The 20,717-nt window shown below is 41.6% G+C and overlaps 2 protein-coding genes across 5 annotated transcripts in view; both read right to left on the reverse strand.

Moving 5' to 3' along the window:
• mapta (microtubule-associated protein tau a) overlaps nt 1-4,603 on the reverse strand; it is a 45,660-nt gene extending 41,057 nt beyond the window's left edge. For all 4 annotated transcript variants that reach the window (XM_036573286.1, XM_036573285.1, XM_036573284.1 and 1 more), the window contains exon 1: nt 4,518-4,603. The gene's annotated coding sequence lies outside the window, so the exon portion shown is untranslated. The remainder of the gene's footprint in view (nt 1-4,517) is intronic.
• A 6,536-nt stretch (nt 4,604-11,139) lies between these two features.
• On the reverse strand, nt 11,140-20,059 carry zgc:163073 (uncharacterized protein LOC100037358 homolog). Its single transcript, XM_036571785.1, has 7 exons — nt 19,782-20,059; nt 17,848-17,875; nt 16,417-16,560; nt 12,522-12,695; nt 11,865-11,942; nt 11,727-11,768; nt 11,140-11,331 (listed from the first exon to the last, which is right to left on the reverse strand). Exons 1-6 carry the CDS (start codon nt 19,977-19,979, stop codon nt 11,740-11,742), a joined length of 651 nt encoding a protein of 216 aa, XP_036427678.1. The 5' UTR covers nt 19,980-20,059; the 3' UTR covers nt 11,140-11,331; nt 11,727-11,739.
• Between the last annotated feature and the right edge of the window lie 658 nt (nt 20,060-20,717).

Below are 20,717 nucleotides of genomic sequence, written 5' to 3' on the forward strand. Positions count from 1 at the left end.
CGTCAGTTTTTGACATATTTGAAAATGTCTGTTGGCCTTTACCTTGTGTGTAAATTTCATGATGAACTGACTAAAAGAAACAACCTAAATGTACTTGGAAAAACGTCTGGTTCCATTGACGTACATTAAAAGTTAGGCAGGTTTTTTCCTTCTCCTGTAAAGTCACTGTTTTGGAGATACGAGCTTTTCTTCTGACAACAGCGATATGCTATAAGCACCCTGACCAATCACAGTTCCGAATGAGTCTCTGTGGGTGTTCTGATGAAATAAAGGTCTTCATGGAAACCCAACAAAAACTTATTTTGATCAAAACAACGAAGACTTATCACATTATTAATTTCACTTGTGTGCTTTACTATCACAATCACTATTGCAGTACAGCACTTTGTCCATATCATGCAGCCATATATGGCATTACATCATCTACCACTGGCATCCTGCAGATTTCACTAGGAGCAAACAAAGCAAAGCACCAGCCCATCAGCCTAGAATCTGAAACCATCCATTATCTGTCATGCTCTGTAAAAGGAGATGTTTCCACCACTGTTGCTCTCACTTCGCTCATTAGGGGTCTTCATCTGGATTTCTTAAATCTGCTTTGGGACAACCTCTGATGTAAAAAGTGTCGTACAAATAATGCTGAACTGAACTGCTTTCAAACTTTTCGAAACAATGTCCACAAAGTGAGCTAGTCGATTTGGATGGCCTTGAAAAAATGCCATATGTGTGAAGCCTTTGGCCTAATCCCATTTCTTCTTTTTACCCCTAACCCCTTGTTTTTGAGGGTCATCTTGCCCCTTGGAACTGAGTTATAAGGGTGTAGTGGTTGAAATCTTCCCTCTGAAATGGGACCCTCAAATAAAAAGAGCATTACTTCATTAACAGCTACCAGCGCTGCTCTGTAGGCGACCCTGCCAGTCTGCAGTGACAGCAGAGGAGGGTAAAGTTCAGCTCCTCACTGCTGGGCTTTAGTTACATTTAGGGCATCATATGCCTTTAAAGGGGGGGGGGCAATTATTTATATCACCCACCCCTAATTCTTCAGTGATATGAAGCTGAAGTCAGATATTCACCAGATTCTTGTCTGAATTTTCCTGTTCCACCTTAAATGGTGCAGAGGTTACATCTTTGTGCGTCAGAACTGCTTCACCATTTAAGGTGGAACGGGAAATTTAGCTAGCTACCAAGACATAGCGATTTTGCTTGTTATGAAAAAAGGGCCATAATACATTGAAATGACATTAAACTAAGACACATAAGATAGTACTAAGATAAAACAATGGTTACTGTATTTTTTAACAGAGAAGATTCTCTTGCGCAGCCATCTTTGGATTGAGTCTCTGAAAAACCTCCGTTTGGAGGGTCATGTAGCCCCAACACTTCACACTACCCCTCTATCTCAACAAGAACCAGGACACCTAGACGTGAACGCACAAAACGCCGGGGTAGGGCTAAGTGGTAGGGGTGAGAGGAGAAATGGGATTGGGCCTTTGTCTTCCCAGTCCTGTAGGGCTGACTTACAAAGGCCCTTACCTTCCAAAAAATACATGTGGTCCAATGGTCCAGCTTCAAATTCCCCCGTTTTGAATTCACTGTTTTTGTGATGTCACAAAAACCAACCAATTTACACTGATCTGCCTATACAGCCTACAGCAGTTTAGCTCCGCCCACTCAGGTTGAAGTTATAAAGAGTGTTTCCACTGCTTTCTGAATGAGGCCCAATACAAGGCAGCCAATCAGAACAGAGCTCATCTATTCGCTTAAAAACAATGGTTCTTCAAGGGTTTTTTGGTAAAGAAAATGGTTTTGCATAGAACCATGAACACACAAAGAACCCTCTGCATGATTAAAGGGTTATCTGCATCATTATAGGGTTCTTCAGATTGATGGAGAATGTGCTGTAGATGGTTCTATATAGCGCCTTTTTGAAAAGGGTTCTATATAGCACCCAAAAGGGTTCTTCTATTGTTACAAGCTTGACACTGTGACAATAGAAAGAACCCTTTCTGGTGTTATATAAAACCCTTATCAGAAAGGTTTTATATAGAACCATCTACATCACATTCTTAAGAACCCTTTCATGTACACGGGTCCTTTAGAAAAAATTAATGGTTCTACATAGAACCACAAGCTCTATTCAAAACATTTTCATGCTTAAATGGTTGTTTGCATGGTGAAATCGTTCTTCAGATTGATGGAGAATGTGTTATATAGAAACTTTTTGGTGCTACGCAGAGCCGTGTTCAAAAGGGTTCTATATAGAACCATATACACAACATTCTCCATCAATCCGAAGAACAATTTCACCAAGCAAAGAACCTTTCAAGCATGAAATGGATCACAGAACTCCAAGGGTTCCAAGTAGAGCTATTACCTTTACTAAAGAACCCTTGAAGAACCATCTGTGTAGATATATTAGTCTTAAAGGCATAGTAACAAAAAAAAGCCTGTTTCATTCCAAGCTTGGAAAATTGTCATGTAAAAATTATGTTTATCTAATGTTTGTATGTCTGTTTTGGTATATCAGACCACACAAATGTCATTAGTGGAACAAAATAAAAAAATAAATACAAGAAATGTAGGATATCAATTCTATAATTATATAAATGATAGTAAATTAATGTCTAATAACATGCCTTAATAGCTACATAACATGACTCGACTCCTGCACCCTCACAAAATCCTACAGAAACCTCGACTCATTTGTAAACAATACTCATCTTCAGGATTCGTCGACACCACAACCTACTAAACCCAAAGACCCAAAGCCCCAAAGTTCACTGAGCAGTCGCGCAAACAATTGCCTTGTCTCAATGAACTGCTCCTAACTGCCTAGCAGGCAGTTTCTTTAGCTGTGCATTAATTACTCTACACGATGAAAGACGACTCTTTTAACAAGTCAGGTTCGCGGCGTGACAATAGGCTATTTTACATGTAAAATAAATAACTGCCCCCTGGCACTCCTGCTAATTGGCTTAGAGTAGGTGTTTGGGGAAAACCCCCTAATTGGTGGTTTTAATTAACTTACATGTAGTACATCTGTGCTCGGACCACTAAAATTCAATTACCCCGGCTTTGCCCAGGGATCGGGCCTGTATGGTCAGCTCTGAACCGAGAGAAACCCAACTGGTCTGCAAGAACATGCTCGATTCAGTCCACCATGCAGTGCGTGCCACTGTGCCTCGGCTCTCTGCGTCTCTGAACTAGATCACTGGGTCCTAAATCGCAGGAGGGGTGTGTCTCTGCTTTGCAACTGGACGAGGAATCCAGCAGCCCTCCCTTCGCCCAGACAAACCCGCCTTTAAGACAAACCCATGCCTAAAGGAGGCGTCATGGTGGCCACCTGCCATTGACAATGGGGAAAAAAATCACCTGCCAACAGACACATCGCCTGAAAAAAAGGTCTTAGCCAATTATTCCCAAGCCCATGCCGTACTAGCTTTGTAGTCACCCCCCATAACCCATCATCCACTGGCCTTTTCAGGACATTTCTTTCAAAGCTACATCTGTCTGCATGTTGCATGGGCTTGGCTCTGTAATGGCAGATGAGCAGCACATGGGAGAGCTGGCATCATGGCTGCACCATCAGCACCAAAGAAACAAAAAAGGACCGCTGAATGAACTAAAAGGCACTTCACTGGCACTGAAATAAAGACCCAGCAGAGCCAGATTCCCATTCAGCCGAGGCGCCTCCATGCATTTGCAATGCTCCGTCTTTGTAAGCCGTTCTGCACGGGGGAGGCTGGCTGGCTTTCATTAGGAGACAACACAATGAGCGGCACCAGAAAACACGGTGAACGTCGAGAAAATCGCGTAAACACGCAAAAATGCTACGTCCGTTTCTCATTCGCCAGCCTCTTGTTCGAATTCTCCCGTCCCACCTTAAATTCAGCAGCGAGTTACATTCTGGCGCTTGCGCTTGTTGTTCGAATTTAACCGTTCCACCTTAAATGGTGCAGCAAGTTGCATTCTGGCGCTCCGGCTCCTTGTCCGAATTATCCCGTTCCACCTTAAATGGTGCGGCGTATAACTAACAGTTACATTCTGGTACCTCAGGCGCCAGCATGTATCTGCTGCACCATTTAAGGTGGAACGGGATAATTCGGACAAGAAGCTGACATAAAGGAAGCCTGAATTGTGGAAAACGGGCAGCGGTGAAGCTGCTGGTGCCATAAATGCCGTTACACTGCTGCTCCCCTCAGCCTGAATCCTCTCCTAACGGGGATTATTTAAGGCGGCACCTCTAAACGTTTCATTTCTAGAAGCTTCATATTCATCCATATATTGTCAATTATTGAAAAGCCAACGGTTATTTTTAACCGTTGGAACAGCTCAGGCCCAGCCGCTTTTACCTCAGGCGAAAAATATAACGAAAACGTGACGAGCGCCGTTTAAAAATACGCCAGTTCACACAAGAATGACGCCTCACACACCTCGGCGTCGAATGGAGCAAATAACACATAAAATTTCGTAGATTTAGTGAGGAAATATGGAGAAAACAAGCCCGGTTTGCTTACCTGTGCTGCCCGCTGTGTTATTGTGTCTCCAGCTGCAGTCTCTCCGCCGAGCGCGCTCACCGCCGCGTGCTGCAGCTCTTCCCTCCGCCTGATGGTGGGCGGTGGCGCTAGAGACCCCAAATGGTGTTTACTGTTGAGCTGAGGTGAAAATGTGTGGTGCGCTCTTAAAAAATAGGGTTCTTTAGTAAAGGGAACGATTCTATTTAGAACACTGAGTTCTGTATAGAACCATTTGCATGCTTTTGAAGGGTTCTTTGAATGCTGAAATGGTTCTGATGAAGAATGTGTTGTATATGGTTCTATATACTATCAAAAAGGGTTCCTCTACTGTTATGTCAAACTTGTAACAATAGAAGAACCCTTTTTGATGCTATATAGAACCATTTTCAAAAAGGTCCTATATAGAACCACATACAGCACACTCTCCATCAATCCGAAGAACCATTTCACCATGCGAAGAACTGTTTAGGGATGCAAGTGATTCTGAACAGAACTGTTCCCTTTACTAGAACCCTTGAAGAACCATCTTTTTAAGAGTGTGACCCTGAAAACAAAATTAGTTTTTTTTCAACCTTACTGAAATATTCAACTATAAGTAAAAGAGTCATATTTAAAAACTTCCCAAGTTCCCGTGCAGTGGAACCTCTTAGTACACCCAGCATCCAACTTATTCACCCTGGAACCTTAAATTCTTTCTTGAGGTCATAAATGAATTGCTAAAGTGAGGGTCAAGTCGCTCTGATCAACAGAACAGATCAGGTCAAACATGTGAAAAGAGGAACTAAATCTGGAGTCGTTACAAATATGTTTAAGTAGAAGTGAAACTATGAAGTTTGACTCGGAAAAGCACCAGAAAAATCCTTCAAAACTGTACTCAGATAGACCCCTTACTGAAGAAAGACCATCAGAGCACCTGTTAAACCATTGGAGTGCTTTACACTGTGATATCGGCCAAGCAGGAAACCACAGAATGCCATTACTGACTACAGGACACCACCAGGAACCAACATAAACCTTTAATGGTTTCTTTTATTTTTTTTCAGGGACGGAACAGAGTAAATTTAACTACTAACCTGCTGGTGCCGTCCAAAGTCCATCATTATAAGTGCGTTCTGGTTTAAAACTAGCATTATGCTATTTGTCATCTTTTGTAGTATTGCAGCACTGCACCATTCATTTTTTGTTTGTCCGTCGAAGTTCTCTCACTACAATACCCAGCATGCTTTACACAAATACATCATACAACAATTGGCACCCAGCAAATCCTGACTAATAGCTTAGCATGCTGTAAACCACATACATACGCATACATGACCAAAAAGGCAATTAAATAATTAATTATGGTTATTAACAAACAAATCCTGACTGCTAGCCGACTAATACATACATCATGCTAGCTAGCATTAGCGATATAGCACTAACTTTCACCTTTTCTCTTGAAGAATTAGCCAGCTAGCAAAACACTAAATCAGCCCACCCCTAAGTATTCAACCCAAAGCACTTGTAGTCAGAATGTACTTCCACAATCAAAAGACATCATCAGAAGTGGATTTTCCTTGTCTTAAAATGAGGAAATCTTTGCTGTAAGAGAAAAGTCGGCATGTTTACAACAGACAGTAGTAGTGACTCTTAAAGATTTGCACTTTGTTCTAAGTGTGCCTCTAATAGCTGGCTAGCTGCTCCACAGTCCAATGTTGGGGGGCTTTATCCCCCTCTAACCGAAGCTAGGCATCCATCATGGTGACCTTAGGCCCATGTGTGGCTGCTCCAGAGCGTCTCATTCTAATTGTCAATGCTTTTCTGCTGAGATTATACAACCTCTGTGGGTGCAATGCCTGTGTCAGCAATTGGTGAAGCTGAATTCACTAATTCCTGGAAACATTGCGTATGAACCATGTGTTGATGGTCGCCAGTAGCTGAAGATGATGACTGTGGGACAGTTCTTTTTTCCTTTCTGAATATTCTTTAGCCATATGTCTGCACTTATCAACCGTCGACTAGCCTGAGAAATTATGCACAGCCAGCAAATCCCAGGAGATTTATATACTATCCAAATTGCTGTGAGAACATTGGGAACCCCTGGCAATGGACAGCGTCTCTCTCCCTCTCTCTCACTCTCTCTCTCTCTCTCTCTCTCTTTCCTTTTGGACAGAAGCCCAGGGAAACATCTGTCAGTTGGTTTTCTCACAGATGAGGAAAGGGATTTGCCCTAGCCTGGGCCTTCCCTGTTTGTCAGGTGTGTGTATATCCAGATCAGCCTGTAATAGCCTCAGGTCATGGCTGTAAGCACCTGGCCAGAGTTGCTCTCCAACACGACGAAACAAGCACAGGCGCTCCCAACCTGAGCCGTTGCGCACCTGCTGTTTTGGAATCTCTATGGATATTGCACGTTTTGCTATCGTGGACAGAGGGATGCTACATACGTAGCACAAAATCAGAGCTGAATTCACACTTACGGTGCTCATTTGTGTGCCCTCTTAACCAGACAGGGCCCAAAGTTTTATTACACAATTCAATAAACTAAGAATAGCTCAGCTAGTTTGCATTGAAGTCGCTGTAGCTACTGAATAATAAGCCATAATATGTAATAAGCCTGGGATTTTAAAGGTTTAAAGGAGCACTAGGTATTAATTTGTACTATAACACTGCTGTCTATCATCATTTGTTGATCAGATTTTAGAAATGATTAGGATACTTGGGGCATTTTTTTCACTGCACAAAGTACTGGAACTATAGTTTTTCCATTGACCATCGTTCCAGTACTGAAGGTTCCAGTTCTATGGTTTTGGGTACCTGCTAAAGATGTTGTTCTCCACTGTCTTTGCTAACACTTGCAGCTGAGGCTAACTACAATTTAGCAAATTCTTTACTCTTCCAAGTAAAGATAAAGTTACCAAGTACTATTACATGATATATAAGCACTCCAGAACGTAAACTAGAATGGTGTGCTGATTGCTATAGCAAATATATATTTAAGTATTACGCTGTTAAGAATTTGCTATGGTGACATAAGCTTGTCAGGAAGCTGATGCTAACATTATTAGCATTTATTCTAGCTCCCAGAGTGTTTTTGCTCATGTTTTAACACTTGACAGAAACAAATGGAAGCTTTTTTGTTTCTACATATGATTATGTATAACTGTGAGTGCAGAAAATCAAACTATATTACTTTACGTCAGCCAATGCTAAGCTAATACTAAAGTAAAGACATACAAATGACCAAAAAGGCAATTAAATAATTAATTATGGTTAGTATTACTTGGTTATTATTACTATCACTTCCAGCTGTCTCTCAAGCAGGTGGAAAATGAACTAGAACTAGAACCATTCTAGTTTAACTGGTTCTTGATAGGATCAGTTCTTGTTCTTTGAATGTGCTTTGGGAAAACACACTTATTATCATTCAAAGTGCTGCATATTAGGCGTTAGAGAAAATGCTGGCTGAGAAAATATAAATGGTGCACTGTATATAAAAACAGCAATATGTAACATGAGGCCTATTTCTCAGCACGTATATAATAAACACAGTGTTGTTTAAAATACCCTGGTTGGCCAGTAGAGGTCAGCGGAGAACAGTTGAATTCTCATGGACCATTCTAGAAACTGACATCATCAACCCAAACAAGAAGGCAATAATGTGGGAAGGGACAAAAGAGCAGTGAGTGCTGTTTAGTGTAAGAAGGGTTACTGGAGAGCAGTAGAGTGCACAAATACCGCTCAGCCAGGCCTACAGTGACGTTTTGACATATTTTCAGAAAAGATATGATTTAATAATGCCTTTTTTGGCCCTCTTTAATATTTTTCACGCATGAAAAAGCTTTCTTTTATACTGTATCGGTAGTATCGCCAGGATCTTATGGATCCCAGTGCAAAATAAATGAAAGCCCTCATATGAATTTTACTTTAAATGTTTAAAAATGACCGTTGTCATGTCTCAAACAAGCAGGAAAGTATTGATACAGCATATTGTACTGCATCATTTTATCATGTCTAGCATCCCTGCTAAAAAACAGCTGGTCCAAGCTGGTTTATGCTGGTCTAGTGCTGGTCCGGTGCTGGTTTAGCTGGTCACCCAGCATGGTCTGCAGGGATGTTACCTTGTGCCTAGTATGTTAGCTTAAGGCTACCATATTAGCTTGTGGAGAGAGAGAGAGATGGTGGCAGAGAGACACAGAGATAATAGCAGGAGTCTGAGACTGTCTATTTTCTGTTGTAACTTAAGTTTAAGCTGTTAAGACTCTTAGTTTTGTTAAGAAGTCTTAGTTTAGGCCTTCACTGCACCACCATCTCCACGTCACGTCACATTCTCTTTCTTGTGACCAGTTGGAGCTTAGCAACTGCCTGTTTCCTCCCAAAGCTTCTTTTAAGGTTAAACAAATGAGCGACATTGCTATGCTTTCAAAGGCCTGGAATTTAACTGGGAATAACTTGGAGAAACATTAGGTAATGTTCAAAAGTATCCATACAGCTCCTATATGTGCATCCATTGCATCCAACTGCGCACACATAGTTTGTATAATCTCCATTGAAAGCATTGACCAATAGAATGAGACAATCCAGGAGCAACCGCATACAAGCCAAAGGTCACCATGCCCATGGGCTGTAGAGCAGTGGAACTTCTCTGGAGTGGTGGAGCTCCATCCAATACCTTTGGGATGAGTTGGAGTGATCCAGAACTTACCATCCAACATCAGTACCTGACCTCACTAATGTTCAATCAAATCCTCACAGCAATGTTTTACATCTAGTGTAAAGTCTTCCCAGAAGTGTAGAGCCTGTTACTGCAGCATAGACTCACTATTAACACCCTTGAAATATTGGATAAACTACAAACTTTTGAATACACAGTACTGTGGAAAAGTCAGAGACCACCATTCATTTAATTAATTTCCAGTCAAATTGTTATTTTCAAGTGTCAAAAATAGCAGAAAATGTATTTTAAAGCTCAAAAGCTAAATATATTACCATTGTTCAGTGTTCAGTGAGTCACTCTCTACCTTTATTCCAGCTTCCATTCTTTTCAGGAGACTCATTTTCAGTTCCTCAAAGAATCTGCAGACACACCTCCAAAGTTCAGTCTTAGAATCTGGTTCATTATTTTCTGCAGTAATCAAACACATTCAATGGTGTTAAGGTCTGGACTCTGGGGTGGTCAGTCCATCGTTCAGCTTCTTTGTTTGATGTGTCCGTCTCCTTTTCTCAGTGAGGTTCTTCTTGACAGCTACACATCCTTTCAGACCCACAGCGCTGAGTCGTCTTCTCACAGTGGAAAGATGGACAGAAACACCTGTGGATGTTTTCAGATCTGAAGCAGCTTGATTTTCTCCTCTCTCTCAGAGATGAAAGCTTTAAGTGCTGTTGGGGGCAGCTTTAGTGTCTACCAGCTCTTCCAGGTGGCTGTTAGGAGCTCAAATTTCTCTGTAGCTTTTAGTTTTTGAACTCGTGGATTATCTTTTATCTAACCTTCTCGGAAATATGAATAACTTGTACTTGGCCTTTTTGACTGGAAATTAATTGGCCTTTCCACAGTACTGTTAGTGTAGGTCTTCTCTAAAGTTTAAACAGTAAGCCATGTAGTGCAGCACAGAGGACAGTGGATTGTATTAATTGTACATGTGGTGTCAGCAATTAACACCAGATCAGTATTGTACTTTTTAGGATAAGAATGTGCAAAGTTTGGCATGGTGTGTGACGTTTTTGTTCCAGAACGTTCCCCTGAGATGGGTCAAGTGGAGCCGGTCTTCAGAACGTGCCCGCCTGCTGGTATCCAGAGCTTAAAGTACTTGCACAAAACCGGCACATTCAAAGCCAGAGTTTTATCCTCCAACAGCTGTGGCTGCTTTCTTCTGTGAGAATTTACAGAGAGCTACTGTGTGTGCCGAATCTTAAAGAGATAGATTGTCCGAAAACCTAATTTACACAGTCTCCCCAAATATAGTCAGTCACAACACCCCGCATGTAACATAACTGGATTTTAAAATATACATTTAGGCCAAAACTTCTCAAAACTATCGTAAAACAGTGACTCAGGCATCACGCAGTGAATTCATAACCATTTCATGTAGTAACTTTCTGTGAGGGAGCTTTTAGAGGTGGACGTCTGGTTCCTATCACCACCACTGTGAACAGTTCTGACTCGGATACGTTTCTCTAGAACAGAGCGTTTCACACCAAACCACTCTGAACCTCTCTGTTTACATCTTAACCACTTAATTATGCAGACATTTAAAATTCCCATTTAACAGCTTTGAGGGGAGCATGTGATGATTTGCATAGGCAGAGTGCTCAATGCTAATTGGTGGAGTATAAAATTTCATTGCTCGCTACATTAGCCTCATAGCTCAAGTGCAAAAATAATAAGCAAACTTGAGACACCAAACACATCTTGGCTGATTACATTCAGGCTAAAGAGGGAAAATGTAGCCAAACTACCACTTTAAGGCCTATTATTCTGTATCTACCATGAATTATTCAGTAACTATGATGAAACTATTATGTAAGTTCTGCTGTTTTGAGAGTGGGATGTGAAGTTTGGACCCACATACAGACCTTTAACTTCAGGGCTTAGATTTTTGCTGAAAACATGTCTATTTAGTTCAAATAAAAAGTCAGTCGGAGTTTAAAAACAAAGTGAATTTTAATTCTAATTCTACATTTGAATCATTGACATTTAACAACTCAGTAAGGGCCGAGACATCTAGGGCATCCGCTGATTACCCAGAACTGATTAGATTTGTGAAGCTTCAGTAAATCCGTGGCACTGGATGACAGTCACACTCGTTCACAGGCAGCTGCTGTCGGTACTCTCAGGAATCTGGAACGCAGAGAACTGATTCAGTGTTTAGTGAATCAATTGTGAGTCTACGAATAGATTCTACACACTAAAATGACAAAATGACTGTCCCCCTATGGTGCCACCCAACCCCATTCTCCCCATAACACTGCCTGCAGTCGTCTACATAGGCATTCATAAATGTCTGTATGGATCTTTCTACTGAATTGGTTCAAACACATTTGTGACTTTTAGCTCATTCTGGACTTTAGACTATGATCCTTTTGCTTTGACTGACCTTAGATCTTAATATTACCAAATGTTTTGGTGTTGACAACTCATTTTGCGCAGAACTCAAAAGGCAAAAATTTACAACCTAGCGCTTGAAAAGGTTCTTAAAGTGGGAGCTTTAATGAAAGTGTTTGAGGTGAATTTACCTGAATCACTCATTCATCCTGTCATGATATGTTTAACAAAATCTGGGAGAGAAAATGAAAATGCATGTGAACGTACTGTTTGAAATAATAACAATTTGCTCTGATGCGTTTTGAACGTGGAGAATACACTGATGATACCTTCATAGTTGATGCAGCCATTCATGTCCTCCTGTCCCACCATGACCTGCTCCACTTCTCCAATGCTCAGTCTCTCACCTGCCAGGAGAAACACACATGGAGACAATGGGAGAGAGATTTTGTCACCAGAGGAGAGTAGAACTAGTTTACAATTACTATTTATTTGCTGAATGTAACATACTGGAGAAAAATAAAACATAAAATGTGTGCAAAAGTTCCGGCAGACTATGCTTTCAACATGGTGGTGGTAGTATGAGGGAAGACTGATTGAGGGAGGGGGAGAACTCTGATAACTTGGGCTGGAGTTCTGGGCAGCTTCTGCCTGTAGCTAGAAGGCCAGATCCCCTCATAGCTGTAGTAGGACTGATGTAGGACTGAGGAACAGGGGAGGTGGGGGGGTGGTGGTGGGAATTGCAAACCCTTCGTCATGGAAAAGGAAGGTGAGGATGTGAATTTATAGAGCATTAGATTGGAAGAAGGAGGGGTTTCAGGCATGTTCCTCCCCCCACACTTTAGTTATAACATAACTACACTTTTTTCCCAATATGTTAAACTCAGTAAATAAATAGAAACTGCGCTTTAAACTGTGCAGGAAAAAAAAAACATATTTAAGTTTCCTGTAGAGGACATGCTGGAGGATGTGGAGGCGTTTTGTACCGAGTGTAGCGAGAACGTGGCGGAGTTCAGCACCCATCACTGTTCCGTCGCCTTGCTTGTCGAAGACACGAAGCCCCTCCACAAAGTCCTCGTACGTGCCCTTCTCTACAGTCTGTGAGATTTTGTGAAACTTGGACAGAAATGTCTCAAAGTTCATCATCTTGGAGTCCATGTCTGCACCACAAGAACAAACACAGGAGCCATGAGATCAGAGTGAACCATATACCCACCCATACAACTGGGCTTCACTTTCAAAGGACCAAGCAAGACGATCAAATAGCTTTTTTAAATGGTGTGAACTGCAGACGTGGCTCAGCTGGGGCCTGCTTATCGCTCTTATAGCCCCAACTGGGAATTGTCCAAGCACTCACACGGACAACAATCCAATAGTCATAACAGGATAAGCTCTGAATTCACTAATGGACTGCTCATAGTGAGGGCATTGCTATAGCAGTACTAAACATTAGCCTGTAAGTGCTTCAGTTATTCATTTAACTGTACAGTTCAGCAAAAAAAGTCAAATGGACAGTTTTTCTCCTAACCAAAATGCAGCCGATCAGCCAAAATGTGAACAAAAAATGGACAAAAGCTGGACAAAACTCAGAGAGATTATAGGGAAATGTGACAAGTCAGAATGGTCCACAATGGTGGTGATAGGAACAAGATGTCTGAAGAGTTTAACGCTGCTAAAAGCTCCGTCACAGAAAGTTATTACATGAAATGGTTATGAGACATTTTTCACGATAGTTTTGAGAAGGTTTGGGGCATTTGGCCATTCATGGCAGAAAGGTACATGAATGTTGTGAGACAAAAAAGTCCCTAAACACTTATTTTGTTCAGATTTTCCACTATTTTACCATCATCAACATTCCATATAAACTCAGAAGACTCGTGTAGGTTCACTGGTGGTTTTGATAGTAAATAAAATGTCTATATTTGTGTTGTGGACATAGTGACCCCTGGTTCCTATCACCACCACTGTAAAAGAATCCAAGTCGGTTATTTTATCTACAATGAACCATTTAACTTCAGGGGCATAGCCACGATCAGGCCCACCAATGCCAACATTTATGAAGCCAAATTTTCTTCGCTAAGCTCCGTCTTATTTTCTCAACCCTCCAAGCACAGCAACTGTTGCTATCCGCCATTGCCTCTTCAGTTCATTATCAGTGCGCCAGTGTTTGAATTTCAAGCTCCAGTTGTGGTTGAAAAATGTACCTGGGGACAAGTGCCAGTGTCCAAAGACAAAAAAAAAACATTGTCATGATCAGTTTTGTGAATTTTGAGGCTGAAATGGCTTTATGAAACTGTCAAACATCTAATGTTATATCAATGGATCAAAGGTAAGACATGAATGCACCATAATTCTTTCATGCTCACCATGACAATATGCTTTTGGCTTTGATGATTATGTGTAGGTTGTAAGTTTGCGTTGTTTTTCCTTGTCTTTTTACGTCTCAGCTGTCTGATTTCAACTTAGTTATGTTGTCTTCTTTGGGCAAATCTGCCTGTGGTCAGCACATGCATGCTTTAAAGTCTTTATAGTAAAAGGGACGTTGCAGTGTTTGTTGTGTTTATGTGTATCCAGTATTCTGGTTGATTGCCAGAATATGATGATATTACCGCAGGGCAAGAGTGTTGGAATAGGTAAGGTGATGACTGTACAGCTGTCAGGAATAGGCTACAATAGGGCTCGCAACCCAGATGTTAAGAATAGAAATTTTGTCTGTTCAACAAAAGTCAATCCGCCTTGGGAGCCACAACATTTTATGTCCATTTTATTGAGGGAACATTTTACCATCTTGGCAGTAAATATGTCTCAATATGTGCTAATGTGCTAGTATAGGCTATAATATGATATGAACTAAAACACAGGCTTACTTTGCTCTGCGTTAAGCTTTAGCTCAGCTATTGCCGCTTTTTTTCACATCTCTGGCAGGAAACTTTTTCTCAAAAGTAGAACAGTTTCTTGAAAATTTTTTACGAGGCTGAATTCGCTTCTCATTCACCCGATTCTTGTTTGAATTTTCACGTTCCACCTTAAATGGTGCCTCAGGCTCCAAAATGTAACTGCTGCACCATTTAAGGTGGGGAAGCTGGCGAATAAGAAGCTGCCTGGAAACCAGCTAGAGTGATTATAAATGCAAATAAGTTCTTTTGTCTCTAAATTATCAGTGTTCGCCTTAAATCTCTCTCTTTGGCGTTTCGTTAGCTACTAGCTAGGCGAGGCTGTCTGTGTTGCTATGGTGACCAGCAGTCTGCGCTGATCTTCAGGGTTAAAGGGTGAATTAGCAGTTCTACATTAACTCCAGAGTCTAAGACCATTTATTGTTAAACTGTGTTGAACGATCAGCAGAGCTTTATTTTACTGTAAAGGAGGATTATTTTATTTTTACCTACAAATCTGATTCTGCTGTGGAGCCACAACAGGGCAGTTAAAGAGCCGCATGGTGCCGACTCCTGGGCTACAGCCTCATGCAATGACATTAGCACATATATATATATATATATATATATACATTGGCAGGGTATAATAGAGCATAACAGATATATTTTACTCTGCGGAGCCTACAGTCTAATAGGCTTGCCTTAATAGATGGATATGAATGCTCTACAAGCTAAGCTAGGTCCAAACTTGTAAAGCATGCACAAGAGCTATGTATGTTTAATGCAACACAAGACATAACACCTTATTTTTTAAAGCCCACAAACAATAGATGTTATATTTAGTTGCTACCTATTGTTTCCATGTACATACAAGAAATGCCTTCCTAGACTTTGATGTTAATGGCGGTCCTGGCACGTTCCATTGTCTGAAGCTGGAGCAGTGCTGTGATTTATTGAACTGTATGTCCAGGCTTAGCGGCATGTCATCACTGAGGATCTTGCGGATGGGCGGCTCGAGGTGATGTTGACAGCCTCTTGCATCTGTGGCTTAGCCAAACACCTCGCTAATGCTCATAAAACGAAGCTCTGACAGACGAGTGCTAACGTCTCCTTGGGGCAGCAGGAAAATTTTAGGCTGCGTCTCGGACACATGCATTGTTGCCTGCAGTGCTTGTGGAGCTACTATTGATCTGCATGACTTTTAAGGGCATGGCAAGGGCACATTTGGCTCAGATACCTAACTGTACATTCACAATAGGAGGGGACAACTCACTAATTACGCCTCAGGTTTGCGGGTGTGTTCAAGGCCGCTCTTGCTGTTGCGGTGGGCTTAGGTGGGAGATAGGAAGGATATAAGATAATTCACTTGAATAAGGAAGGAGAAAGTAAAAGTGAGAATAGGTGAAAAAACAGGAGTTTCCAAAAATGGGGATCAAAAACTTGCTGAAAAAGCTACAGAGTTAAAAGCTACAGAGAAAATCTGCCTCCTAACAACCACCTGGAAAACCTGGTAGACACCAACACTGTCATCATCAGATAAACAGCACTTAAAGCTTTCATCTTCGAGAAAGAGGAGAAAATCTCTTCCACTGTGAGAAAACAACTCTACGATATGGGTCTGAAAGGACCACCCCAGAGTCCAGACCTCAACATCACTGAACGTGTTGATGCCAAACCAACTTCTAAGACTGAACTTTGGAGGTGTGTCTGCAGATTCTTTGAGAAACAGAAAGTGAGTCTCCTGAAAAGAATGGAAGCTGAAATAAAGGCAAAATATGGACACACTAAATACTGAAAAAAATGATGCACATATTTCTACAAAACACTAGAATTACTAAAATTAATGTAAGACGACACTTTTTAATTGTCTCAGGAGGCAGGTTCTAATTATGAGGCGGGTAAAGGCACTTTTGCTTGATACAGAATTTCTGATCTCTCCATGATCTCTTTTTAAGTCAGCTTTGATCTCCTCTACCTTTATTTATTTGTCAATTCAATTTGGACTTACCCTCAGGTTTCGGCATGCCCAGCACTTCCAGCACCTGCGCGTTGGTTGGGTTCTGACCCAGGGCCCTCATCACATCCCCGCACTGACCAAACGAGATCTCCCCTGCAGAACTCTTAGTAAACAGCATGAAAGCCTCTTTGAAGTCTGTGTAGACAAGAAAAGATTGATTATTTGCATGAATTGAACTAATATATCATCTACGATGCCCAGTCAGATCTCACTTGAGTGGCTGTTTCAGGAATACTCTGCATGCATGGTGGTGGTGAGACCCCGTGTTCACGTTTTGTTTGCCACCACTAAAACAATGCTAGTTTGCAAGCACCCTAATGGGATTTCCAATGTTATGTTACCACAAAGTTAAGGGTGTAGATTTGCATTTTATAGCAGGTCTCTAGCTTAAACACTGACATTTGAAGTAACATATTCTTGTTCAAGTAATAAACTCGCATACAAAACTGTGCCATGCAAACATCCCCCTGGCCCCGATGACAGCCGCAAGAGCCGGCGGGAAGGCCAGGCCAGAATCCTGAACAACGCCGAGGGACACGAGTGATGGTGGGGGGAGGGCGTTAGCCACCAGAGAGGGGGTGAGGGCTACGATGACAGAGGTGGGACACAAGTCCTGAGCTCCGCCGCCTACGCCCTGCCTCCTGTTCTGCATCAAGGCTGCTAGACTACATCTTACGTTTGAACCAGGAGGCCGAGATGTGGAGCAGGGGTGGTGATGGGAGGCAGAGCGATGAGCTCTCTTTCTCTCTTGGTTCAGGTGCTCAGATGCATTTAAAAAGAGCAGAGGAGGAACAGTGAAAGAGAGGGATGAGCAGCCAACCGAAGACTAAAGAACCGAAAAGCTTGGTTTTGGAGAAAAAGGCCTGAAAAGTCTTGTCCTGAAAATTAGCCAGCATAGGTTTTGGTTTTGTTTGCTTTGTTTGTGATGGGCGTGGAAATAAAAGCATAGTGGCTGCTGTAACCCTGAACCCTGCCTCCAGCATCCTTCCAGAGCCCGGTCTAGCACAGCTGTGCTGCAAAAACATAACATTTAAAACTTGTAAGCCTGTTAGCTGTGTGTCCAATATCGACCAATTTGCCCTTGAATCGGTTACCATCATAGTCTGCAGAGTCACTTAAACAGGAATGCAGCATTCATCGCTACATTACATCGCTTTTTTACACTGTCCTGTCTGTCAGAGTCTGTTAGAGTGGTGGTGTAAGTATGAAGGCTGGGCGGCTGGGCGTGGTTATTCTAACGGGCCAGAACGTTTGCTCAGTGTGACGCAGCACCGAGCAGCAGTCTTAACAACGTGTAGAATGTAGAAAAAGGAAATATACGATGACAAGTAACGTATATGAGAATTGGCAGTTTTGTTTACTACATCTCGTTTATTCTCCATAGAAAACCACCAGATAGCTCTTGGATTAACTTCTACTCACCTTCAATTTGGTTGGTGCTGAACTCCCGCTGCAACAAAGAGAGAGAGAGATTCACGTTACACCAGCACCACTTCTACAAATGAGTTTAGCAACAGGGCGAGCTAAAAATCCACAGCGGCATCCACGGCCTGATTACCCCGCTATACAATACTAACACATGGCACGAGTGAGATACACAATCCCGTCATTCCCATCCTCCCTCACCCCTGAAGCCCAACACAGCACTCAGACAGTGCAGATGTTGGCATCACGCGTGAAGGTCACGGTCTGGAAGCTGGTGGGCCGTGCCCCCCCCTCCCTCACCCTCCCCCCAGGCTTGGCACCAGCTCCTACATTCCCTCACTCTCAGGCTCTGTGCGGGATACTGTATCACCTACCTTGCTTACCCCAGGGGGCATGAGGGGCTAAATTGAGAACAATGAGCTGGGAGGTACTTGAAGCACAGTAGCAGAAATACTGGGCGTCCATATTACGAATGCCTACACGGTCCAGTAATGGAGTGACACATACTGTACGTGCTCAGGCAATGAATTACCCGTCAACTGCATGTCAATTCAGATCTGATGGGCTGGATCTGCGTCTGATTCTCATTTTAACTGATCTACTCTTCATTTTTTAAACGAATCATACTGGATAAATAACCATTTGAGGTATAACCCATTAGAATTAGATGGGCATTACCCTGGCATCATAGATACATGTGCTGAGTATTTACTTCAAATCTATTGGCTTTACTACAGAAACATGACCATATTCAAAATGAAACATTATCTGATTTCAACCTTAAAGAAGCCACATTTTCTTCTTTTTTAAAATAAACTGTCAACAGTATAATTAAATACGCATACATTACAGTTGCATTACAATGGCTGCTTTCAACAACATAAAATTTGATTGTGGATAACTGTATAAAATTATTGTAATATTCACAACTCCACGTGTTTCAGATAATCAGCAGGACAGTAAATAAAAATGAAGGAATGTGTCCGGAATGATAAACACAGTCGTAGAAGGCTCTAAACTGACTGAGAACGCTGTTAAACAATGAGAAGTGAGTTCTAATATTATATATAATATTGGAGATCAAATCTCAAGGCAGATATCTTAACTAAAAGAATGAATGTAAGTAGATAATTACGGGACATGAGGGCTGTTTCTGCAATGACCAACAGCAACAACCACCCCGCCACCCCCACCTTTCGGCCCTTATCATATTGTTTTCTAGGCAAGCATGGAAAATGCTTATTAATAGGATCAGAAAACTAGTAATGATTAATAATATTTAAAAAACTTCAAATTAATGAAGCAAAAAACAAAAAGTAACTACATATAAGATCAACTGAACCTACTAATTCTGTATGGAAAAATAAGAAAATAAGATCAAATAAATGAAGACCACATGCTAATGCGGTTGCTGACTGTTCAGGGGTCCTAAGCCACTGCTTATAGCAAGAAATGATCCTGCAGTCCATTATTTATCATTTAATGCCATTGTGTAACTTATTATTGTATATAAAATAACAAAAACTGTGACCTTTGGAACAAAACGTTGTATCTCAAACATGGTCACTTTAGAAGAGAAAAACATTTCTTAACAATGTAAACAAAGAGATTTTAATGACTTTATTCTAAGTACTTTAGGCCAATTTCAAGTTTATATATATATATATATATATATATATATATATATATATATATATATATATATATATATATATACACACACCAGGATGCACTGTTGGGAATACATGCAGGTTTTTATATGACAGCAACAAACACATGCTAAAAGATGAAGATGTTGCAATGTTATGAAAGGTCACCTTGCCCTGACCATATCAATAACCATTAATAACAGTCGAAAACATGCCATCTTATTGGAAGTATGGATGGATATCAGGTGCACCCCAATAATTCACATGCACTGCTAAACTCACCAAGAGCGCAGGATCTATTTTGATTTCTGGCTTCGGAGGTGCGGGAGCCTTGCTGGGAGGTACAGGAGATTTAGCTGGTGGCGCTGGAGCCGAGGATGGTGCTGGTGAGGGTGCTGGGGATGCAGCAACCGGAGCAGGTCCTGGTCCTGGACTGGCTGCTTTCAGTGTTGCGTCTGCGTCCTGCTTGTCTGTTGCCATGGCGGTTTGATTATTCAGCAAAAAGGGGAGCAAGCAGAAGCAAACAGTTAGGGGGTCCTCAAGACCTACTGGGGAGGTAGGAGGTCAGAGGGACTCGCCGTTATATACTCTACCTCATCTCCTCCTTCTTCATCCAGAGCAGTGCCAGGTGGCAATATTACTCACAGTTCTAAAACTGGAAAGAGCACACCGGATCCCCCCGTGTGTCTGTGATGGAAAAGGATTTCGTATTTGGTTTTGTCTGTGTTCAGGGTTCTGTGAAGCTGTGCTTACGGCCTTGACTCAACTCTGTGGGTCTGAAAGGATGTGCAGTACAGAAGCCAGTACTGAGGAAAAGAAGCATGAATGTGTTTAGGATTCCATGGATAGTGAGAAGCCAAAAGTACAACCAGCTTCTAAGACTGAACTTTGGAGATGTGTCTGCAGATTTCTTTGAGAAACTAAAAGCGAGTCTCCTGAAAAGAAGGGAAGTTGTAAATACTAAAGAGTGGACACACTGAATACTAAAACATTTGCCATTACATTTAGTTTGTTGAGGCTTATGTGCAAGGTTTTGTTCAATATGTTTTCTTTTTTTTCCTGAAGTTAAAAATAACTGGAAATAAAATAAATGAAATAGTGGCGTCTCTTTTGTTCAGTACTCTAAGGTACAATTTTGTTATTTTGCATGCCATGTGCTATTCTTCTCTCAGCTGAGAAAATAAAAGCATCTAATATTTATCATTGCAAGACTGCTGT

The sequence above is a fragment of the Colossoma macropomum genome, unplaced genomic scaffold (assembly GCF_904425465.1).
Source record: "Colossoma macropomum unplaced genomic scaffold, Colossoma_macropomum, whole genome shotgun sequence".
In the NCBI taxonomy this organism is placed as follows: Eukaryota; Metazoa; Chordata; class Actinopteri; order Characiformes; family Serrasalmidae; genus Colossoma; species Colossoma macropomum.